A 9,882-nucleotide genomic window follows, 5' to 3' on the forward strand; every position below is an offset into this window, starting at 1 on the left:
CACACTCCTATGGGACCAGGGTTCCTACAGACACATACCACCAAACTTCTCTGTGCTCCATAGTCAAGGGTTGATGTCATGTATATTCCTTAGGTCTTGAAGCTGCTGGGTTGTAGTATTTCTGTGCTAGAGGTTTCCATCTCTTAAATTGAGTTCATAGTACTAATGTCAAGCAAAATGCATTCAAAACTGCAAGCTGGTCAGGGAAGTCCTGTAATGCTGTCAGTAAAAGTGATTTTAATTTTCGTATAATAAAGAAATTCATATTAGAATTGCTGCCTCTTTGAATCTTGGCGGTGACTGGGCAGCAGTCCATTCCAACCTCATAACAGCAAGTCTGCAGTCTGCTTTGCAGAAGGGTGCAATAGCCCCATTTTCCTGGTCATCTGGAAAACTATCCCAAATTTCTCTCTCCCTTCATGGATGCAAGACACCTAATGAGAGATTGCTTCCTCTGATGCATCTTCTGCCACTTTATAGCCTGTGACATAACAGCAGTAGAGAAGCAGCTTCCTGACATGAGCTCCATACATGACACACTGTGGACAGACCCTGGCCTTTAGTGTTAATTTGATTTTCACTTACCCAATTAATCTATATTCGCTCTACCCAGTGAAATAAAATAAATGGGAAAGGGCCACTACTAACTCATCATGCTGTAAGAGATTAAAATAGTCGGGTAAGTAAGCCCAGTTAAGTACATTACTTTGAAATGGAGGGATTAGAATGATTTCTAACATTATACTCTGTCTTTGTTATTTCATCATTCAATATCTTCTGCTTCAGAATCCTAAATCCCAGGAACCTGTTACACTGGATTTTTTAGATGCTGAATTGGAAAATGATATTAAAGTTGAGGTGAGATTACCTGGTTTCTTAGTACCTATTGCTTCTATTTTACTGTATGATAACTGAAAAGCAATACATTTTAGATTTTGAATGGTAATCTATTTAATTATAAATTTCAATTTTAAATGCATCAAAATGATGAATTTATAGACAGATAAAGTTTTAATGAAACAAACTGAGAAGTGGTATTATTCATAGGCAAGGGCAAAGCATTGTATTCCTCTCATTTTGAAAGGCACCATGATTGCTGTTTAAATCATTCTTCCTCATTAAGTAACAATCCCTGGGGAGGGGGTTTATTAACTTTTTCAGAAAAGAACATTTTTTAATAGGATATTAATGTATTTCCTGAAATTTTTAAAGTATTTCCCTATCTCTTACTAACACAGGATTGTTGCTGTGGTGAGAGAGAAAACTAAGAACTGAAATTAAGTTTTGGCAACAAATTAAATCCTCTGTATATTTGTCAGTTACTAGTTTTGTAATATATTCAGTCATCAGAATTTTTAGAAAGAGTTTGTTAGTTTTGTGAAATTAAATGGGGGGGTTTAGAACATTTTACATTTTTTAAACTTACTTACTCACTTCATTTGAAAGTGTTCTTTCCCAATGACACTACTGGTATCTGTCAAATTCCACCTTAAGATTCTTTGAATCCTGATCCAAAGAGGAATTAGGCTCAGACTGGTATCAAAATGTTTTTGTGAATCACTGCTGCTACCAGAATCACAGATGTGCCGGGAAGTATGAAAAATGCTAGTCAAAACTCCTTCTCGTATACACAGAGTTCATACTCTCTCTAGTGCTCAACTTCAGGGAGGTTTATGGGATGGTCTTGCTATGTAAATTACACCAGAAGTGCTGCTTCATAACTCTGCCCATTAAGTATGTATGTGGATAAAGTAACTTCTAATTAGAAAAATCTGAAAATTGTAAATTTACCGGGTTTTTTTAGAGTTATGACTTTCATATGAATTACCATTTTCTGTGTCTGTATGAAGTACTTCAAATCACTGAAAACATTATTCATGTTACATGCAACACCTAGGTTCGTGGGGTTTTTTATTTCTTCTTTCTTGCCAATAGATTCGGAAAAAAATGATAGATGGAGAAAGTGGAGAAAAAACATTTGAAACACTGGTCAAGTCCCAGGATGAGGTAAGATAGGAACACAGGCAATTACATTTACAGGAACAAACAAAACCAGAAAAACACTGTGAAATGGTGAAAAGATGTTAATTTTGTCAGTTTGTATCATTTTCCCTCTAGATTTGCTGGTTTTACTGGCTTATAGTAAAAGAAATTATGCACTTATGAAAAGAAGAATTGTTTTGTTTCTTGGTTTCTTTGGTGCATCATTAATCAGGCAGTTGTTGATGAGGTCTTACACTCTGTTCACCAGGAAATGGACCCAGCCTACTTCTATGTATGAATCACAAAAGAAAGTACTTAATTTGCTTGCAAAGATGTGTGAGGATGGTTTTGGTAGTTTATATTGTGGTTGAATGGGAAGAAAGTAGTGAGAAAATAAATATAATATTTATATCCCGTAAATGAAGAATATTTGGGATAAGCAAATTCATCTTACAGCTATATTATGTACATGAGGAGACACTCAAATTTGATAAGGATTCTTACATGTATGCTCTAATTGTTGGGGACCTTAATGAGGAGAAATAATGACTGCTGTGCCAAAGGAGCAGTTGTGGACAGAGTAGGCCTCGCAGTTACTGTTGTAGAAAGAGAGTCATCTGGGGAGGTCAGCCCCATCCGATGTCAGTTCTGCTACCTCACCTGGGTCAGAAGCCCATTTTGTCTAAGAAACCACCAGCCTGTCCACCTATTCTGAAGGGAGACTGGGCCATTCCTGATCCGCTGTTGGAGAGTCCAAAGTCCTGCTGACATCCGCGCCGGGGATAAGCTGCTCCTGCAGGGAGGGACTCAGGGAGATTTTCAGACTTGTGTTGTTGTTTTGTTTAAGGAGTGCCTTTCCAGTTTATGGGTGAAAAGGGCTCTGTGCAGGCATTTAGAAAAGGGAGCATTAGGTCACAAAAATACAGTAAGGTTGTACTTGCTCTACTGAGGTTACACAAGAAATAGCAAAGTTGTTGAAGATGTCTCAGGCTGTCCATGCATTTCTCAGGCTGTGACAAAAAAAGGCCTGCTACAGTTGGTCCTGCAACTGTTTTCCCGAAGAGGGAGGGAGGGGAAGCATTTACACTTGGAAACGCTGGAGTCGGGTGCAGCACCGGGGTGGGCAGCGGAGATGTGATGTCCCTGAGCGCATGAGAATGTGTCAGATGCTTCAAGTGCACAATCAAATTAATTTCCCTCGCCTTCACTTGCACCATGGTACAAGATTTCTTCCTCTACTTGGACCTCGGAGAGAAGAAGGGAGCAGCCAGAGATGGCTGGCAACGGTGACTGCTTCAAGCCGTTGCACCGTCCCAGCTCCAGGCTGCTAAAGCCAGAATAAAGCTGCTTCAGACCATGGGCCGTGCATGAGCCATGCATCACTTAGGACTTGATAGATTCCTCCGTTTTCTTATAAAAAGGAACTGACATTTGCAGTCTTGAGGCTTAAAATTGATGTCCTTTTTGTTTTGCTTTTTGGTTTAAGTCTGCATTGCTCTCCTTTTGTGTTGCAGCTGGGCCCAGCAGTGTCTTGGGAGATGACCTCATACAACAGCATAGAGACTGGACTCGTAGCGAGCGTGGGTGGGGTGCGCTGAAGTCTCCCAAGGCCTCAGGGGCTTTCCAGCTAGCAGAGGGGATGCCATAGGAACAAAAGCATTGCCACATTTGGGCAGCCGGGGTGGGCAGTAGTGAAAACTGAAGGGTCACAAAAACGGCAGGAACGTGTGTAGGTTGTTTGCAGCGAGCAGCTGAGGATTGGGGGGTCTCCGACGGCTCAGTGGTGCAGTAGGCAAACAGGAGCTGACGTATGAGGACGTGTGATCAGCTGGGTTATCTTTGAAGGGAGATTTCAGCCAATTCGCTTTCATGCATGTTCACGGTGCTGGTGGCAGCAGGATGTAATGAGCCCGGTTTTTATCTTCCTTCCCTCCCACCTTGCACACTGCTTTTCTCTTGCCAGCATCCATGGTGTGCAACCCACGGCACTGTGTCTTGCTTGGAGGGAATGGCAGCGCTAGGTTCAAGTGTCAATAAGTATTCTTATTGAAGTAATAGTAATAGTAATAGTATAGGCACTTTATTAAATATAAATAGGCTTGGATAGGAATATCTTCAACTAGCTTTTTACCTTAAATATGAAATATATCAAGACATTAGACATTGATATATGCATCTTTTTTGTTTTCCCTTTCCTTTATTTTCCATTTTTTCTTTCCAAAATTACTATGAAATTATTTACACTGTCATACCTGTACTGAAAAGCAGCAGCCAGGTAATGAGAAGGTTTCAAATTACAGATGTCAAAAAAGACCCGTGGTTATTTTCACACTTTTGTTTTACACTTTTTGTTTTGAAAGAGGTAATGCAGAGGTATACCTGTGGGACCTTCCACCGATGTTTGTAAAGTTGTGGTGCAACAGCTGCACAGATTTCATTGCTGGCCTGCTTACAAATCTCTGATTGTAAAATAATATATTGAAGCTGGCATAAACATGTAGTTTTCAAAGTGGAAAATTGAGTAAAACAATGTTGGGCAGGTGCATTAATGGTTAAATCTATGGCGAACTGTGGGACTGTGTCGATCACATTATTTTTCATACCAAAAGACAATAAATAGTAAAGCTTATCCTAATGTATTAAGTTATTAAAAACTAAACATTAACTTCAGTGTTAAATTTTTCACAAATACAAGGCCCTCCTAATGAGATAAGAAACACATACAAATTTAGAATGGGGTGTGTATACAATCAGGATTACCTGGCTGTGCCTGTAGATATGACTCAGATGTAAATGCATTTAGCCAGTGGTACTATGACCTGAAAGCACAGGCACTGGGTTTTCTGTTGTTAAAGTTATCTACAAAGTATATTTATAATTGAATTTTTTTCTTTTAATTATTCAACTAGAAAATGGCCCAGGAAGGAGATAACCTTTTTTTTTTTTTTTAATTTAAATAACATAGAAGAAGGTTTACATAGGCCTGGCCAATGAGTTTAAAAGGGTAAATGATAGGTCATGTTTTTCTGGGTTTATTGAAATTTGTATTTTGTTAATGTTCAGTAAAAAGGATATAGGTGATTCTTTCTCATAATACAAGTTTGGAAAACGTTTAAGAGAAGGAGTTGCAGCTCAGCTCATGCTTTTAGCAAAATATTAAATAGAATTCCAACAGATTTGTACTTGATTTCACACTGTATTTCTCAAGAAAAGGCTATGCTTGTTGAAGCTCCAGAGTTAATAGTTTATTTTTCATCAATATCTCTTTGTAGAGATATATTGATAAAGGAAACAGAACATATACATGGACTGCTGTGAATGGCACTGATTACAGGTAACTCATTTCTGTTCTCTGACTTCTTTCATGTAGTTAAATGTCCTTTTTGTTTATTTTGGTTAATATTTTTGTGCGACCTTTTCTATACTAGCTGTATCAGTAACAATCAGTAACAGATCATCTTGTGTCTAGGCCTGTAGGATTTTCTGGGTTGCTTTATAGATCAGAATTGTGGCTTTGTCTAAGGACCAGAACCTCAGTCTTTCATCCAAATGCTGAGATTTATCACTAGGGTATTTCAGTATGCAGGAAAAACTGCTCTTTATGATTGATGTCGAAGATCTTGGTTTTCCTCCTACTTTCTGTATCACAGTGTACTTTGATTCTCAACTGTACACTTTCTTTTAGATTCCTCCTCCCATTTCATCTTTTCTTTTCATTGTCTACATATTCTTGTTTTAATATACATATTAAAAAGGAAGATGCAATATTTTTGTCTAGATAAAAAATATGACATGTTTTGGGCATGACTTTTTCAGTCATAGCCATTGCTGATCTCATGACTTTGCTAACCTTCATGTCAGATTACAGAGGCAGGAACCACGCTACTGATTATCTCTGAAATCCATAATTATTTATTACAGATAAATTATGTTTGTAATTATGTAACGGTAATTATGTGTGTAAAAGCTATATGGTGAATGGCAGCAGGAGCAAATGAAGTAATGGGTAAAAGCACATCTCTCCTTGAAGACAACATTGGTGTGTATATTATTTCAAAGATTTGTTTACAGAGGACACAGCTCTGTAACATTAGAAGGAATGTAGGAAATTGACATTATCCAGAACAAATTTAAGTTTACCAAGTTGCAGAAAAGTTAAATTGCTCTAGTTAAAACTCAATGGTAAAAATATTGAGTCAAAGTTTTACCAAAATAGTGTTTTTATGGTGATGAATTTCAGTAGTCCTCAGGCAAGCTGGTTCCCATTTTCTGTTTTGTTCTGCACAGGTTTACAGCCCATGAGAATGCCATTGTTAATTTGCATGTAAAACCAAACATGTCAGTTTTAAGAGAACACAAATGTAGGATCTTTGATTCAGCATCCCTTTTTTTTTTTTTTTTTTTGTTGAACTACCTCTATCTTTAGTAAGAAAGAAAGGGGTTTTTTACCAGACTAAGCCGTCCGGCGATCAATAAAGAAATGCATTTGATTTATATGACGACTTAATTCTTACTGAGTTTCCTGGCATGAGATACCGCAATAAATCCATGGAGTCACATGGCAGAAAACCTATTAAATTAAAAATTATGGATTTTAATTAGCAATTTCTGCTAGCAGTAACTGTTAATGACAGGTAAACTGCTACGGATTTCCTCAGAGGAAAATTGGTAGAAGTCTATCATTACATATTCAGGGATCTCACATTCTGTTTAAATGGCAAATGTATCATTAAAGGTCATCTCATTTATGGCTCAATTGTACAACTTTTTTAAGGTTAATTTCTGTGGCTATCCATTAGAAACCATTGCAGTTCTACAGTGATGAAAACTGAGTGCAAAATTTAAGGATGCGAGATGGTAGATGATGCTTTTAATGACTATTTGTACCTCCTGTCCTTTACATACCTTTTTAGAACTGAACATGTGGGAATACACATACTGGATTTAGTTCAAAAAGAACAAAAATAAGCATAATCTAAAAGAAATACGTTGCAAATGCTTTGCAAATCTTAAAATGTTATTGCACAATGATGTTCAAGGATTTTAGTGGTGACTGCATGATTCAAGAAAACATTTTGTATCTTGAATGTAATTTGAATTCAAGTATTTCCAGATACATTTCCTAATGAATGCCAATAGTTGTTTTATTAGTAAAAGGAGAGTATGATATGATATATGATGCATACAAATCAGTGCAATACCACATGCTGATTTTTACAGTCAGTGATCACTTTGATGTGTTACATTAGGATGCCAAATGTGATAGAGGAAAATACAAGCAATCATGTATTTGATTATTTGCAATTATTTGGAAATTCCTCGCTTATCCATTAAAAAATGGTTTTATACTTAAAAGCATAAATAAGATGGAAAACAAGGACAGGGAACCTCAAGACCAGCATGAACCTGCTTGTGTTTCTTACAAAGTGTGAGGCTGGTATTTCATTATGTGACTATCTTGTATCATGATAATCCAACTTCCAAACTTGTTTATTGCTTTCAAAACACACAGAAGCTGAAACTGGAAAACCGCTGCAAATAACATAATTGCTTTACTTGTCTCACTTCTATTGCAGTTTGGCATTGGTGTTACCATCATACAGCTTTTATTATATTAAAGCCAAAATAGAAGAACCAATAACTCAAGCCAGATGTAAGTACTGTGAAGGTTCCCTGAGTTTACCTAGTATTGCCAAGTCTCAGACTCACTCAAAAAAGCAATGTTTAAAATTCATAAATTTTGTGGAATTCACTGATGTTATCATGATGTACCCAAAATCTGCAGCAATGATTCTAACCCATTGTAACATCCAAGGTACAAGAAATATTCTATACAGATAGAATATGTGCAGGTACCCCAGTTCCACTGACAATCCTTTCCCCTTGCTCTGTGCCTATAGAATCATTGCTTTGTGTATCCTCTGTTGCTGTCATTTTAAGGGTCTGGATATTATTTTCTCCTTCTATTAGCTAAATGTCGTAGTACAGACTATAAGAGTAAAGCCTGTTTTGTTATTTTTACAGTAGTTACAGAGAAATATTTAGCAAATTACCTCTGCTGCCCGTAGAAACAAGCACTGTTTGGTTTGGCGTGCAGCTAGGTTTTTCTTTTGCCTTCTAAAATTAGTTTTAGTGGATGCCTGTAATGTATTTTTGGACTAGACCAATTTCAAGCCATTTACAGATTCTGGAGAGATAACTGGAGATGATATTTGTGAGTATTCAAATGCTTTTTGATTATTAGGTGCAGGTAACTGTAATCTAGATAGTAGACAAAATAGAACCCATCACATTCTTTTAAGTTTATCCAAGTGTTACGATAAGCTTGAACAAATATGCAGTTAACTAGAAAGTTAGAAAAGCACTATGAATCTCTGTGACAGGCATAGATAATGTTAGTTTAGAGAAAACTTGGTTAGCACTAAATCACTTTTGCCATCGCGTCCTGCATATGGGCTAGGATATAGCAAGTTTTTAATAATCAGAGATTTATTTTGTAACATTGTCAAATAGTAAGTGGTTTAAAATTAAAGTTTTAGTGAATGAATATGTTTCTCTTTATGAATTAGATCATCTGGTTTTGCACTTATGCCAGTATAACCTGCAAAACAGACCCTTGAAATAGCCACAGTATATAGAAGGTACTTGAGAAATAGCTGAGAAAGACATATTCTTCAGTCTTCAAAAATGTTTGTCTTTTTTCCAAATTACAGCTGTATGTAAATTGAACCTTTGCTCTATCTATGCACAATATTTTTATTCAAGGGGCTGTTTGAATAAAATATTGTTTTGTGACCCCTTTTGCTTTACCCTGTTTTTTTCTGTTTCCCTGCTTTCTCTTTCTGATGGATAGTCGCAATCAAAAAGGGCAAGTATATTCTTGTTGCTCAATTTCCTTTTGTTTACTGCAGTTGATATTTTTCACTTATATTTCTATTCCTACTGGATATTCTCCTCTGTAGTTCTCATCTCAGGATTTTTCCCATCATCACTGGGTACCATAGCAATAGAAAGGAAAAAAAAAAAAACCCCAAAAAAAATTTTTCTGTTTTCATGCACATTTTGATATGTTGATAATCTCTAATCCTTCTTTGTCTGGTCCTATCAGTGTTCAGTGACACCAGCTTTTAAAACCATTATTCTCAGTAGCATTGAAAATGATGCTTATATGGATGCATCTCTTAAACCCTATTGCAGAATATCCTAGAAGCATTTTTCTTCATGTTCTAACAACTCAGTGTACCAAATATTTCTTTGTATTAGACTGTAATTCTAATGAAAACATCTCATATGTTTTCATGCTAATGAAATGTCTTATCAAAGTAAGTTGTTAGATATGTTATTGTTACCAGCTGGATGTTGTATATAGTAGTCAAGTAATTTCTTCCTATACTGTGAAATACTGAGTATATGGTATATTAGTATTGAAGTGTCTCAAAATAAACATTTCTTCCTAAATTCGTGGATGCATGCAAAAGAGAGTCAGATATTGTGAAAAGAAAAATGTTGGCAAATGGCGCATTTTACTTACTTGGGGTTTACTCTTCATCTTTGTAGTTTCAGAAACACTGAAGCCTGAACATTTTGATGAAGCTGGCTACACGTTTATAGCACCAAGGTTGGTTAATTTCCCAGTAATAAGTATTATTTCAGCAGTAAAGGGATATTTGATTAGATTAATGACATTTACAAACTACAAACTTGACCAATAAAGTTTCATTTTAGTAAAAAATACTAAGTAAAAATGCAGTTATTAAATTCTTTTTTTACAAGATCAATCTTTTCTCCTTGCTGGAGTGTAAATAGTATCTTCAGGCTCTGATTCCTGTTGATATTAATCAAAGAGAGCTGTAAAATCTGATAGTGATGTTTTAATGGAAGTCTTATACACATCTGTTC

At 36.3% G+C, this 9,882-nt stretch overlaps 1 protein-coding gene across 1 annotated transcript in view; it reads left to right on the plus strand.

The window, feature by feature from the left end:
* Nucleotides 1-9,601, plus strand: part of LOC104517209 (voltage-dependent calcium channel subunit alpha-2/delta-1-like) — a gene marked incomplete at its 3' end in the record, with an annotated part of 10,917 nt that extends 1,316 nt beyond the window's left edge. The window contains exons 2-6 of the mRNA XM_010161792.1: nt 787-858; nt 1,936-2,007; nt 5,256-5,317; nt 7,560-7,636; nt 9,541-9,601. Coding sequence (XP_010160094.1) covers nt 787-858; nt 1,936-2,007; nt 5,256-5,317; nt 7,560-7,636; nt 9,541-9,601 — 344 coding nt within the window. The remainder of the gene's footprint in view (nt 1-786; nt 859-1,935; nt 2,008-5,255; nt 5,318-7,559; nt 7,637-9,540) is intronic.
* Nucleotides 9,602-9,882: the final 281 nt, after the last annotated feature.

Source organism: Eurypyga helias, unplaced genomic scaffold, assembly GCF_000690775.1.
Source record: "Eurypyga helias isolate BGI_N326 unplaced genomic scaffold, ASM69077v1 scaffold42961, whole genome shotgun sequence".
In the NCBI taxonomy this organism is placed as follows: Eukaryota; Metazoa; Chordata; class Aves; order Eurypygiformes; family Eurypygidae; genus Eurypyga; species Eurypyga helias.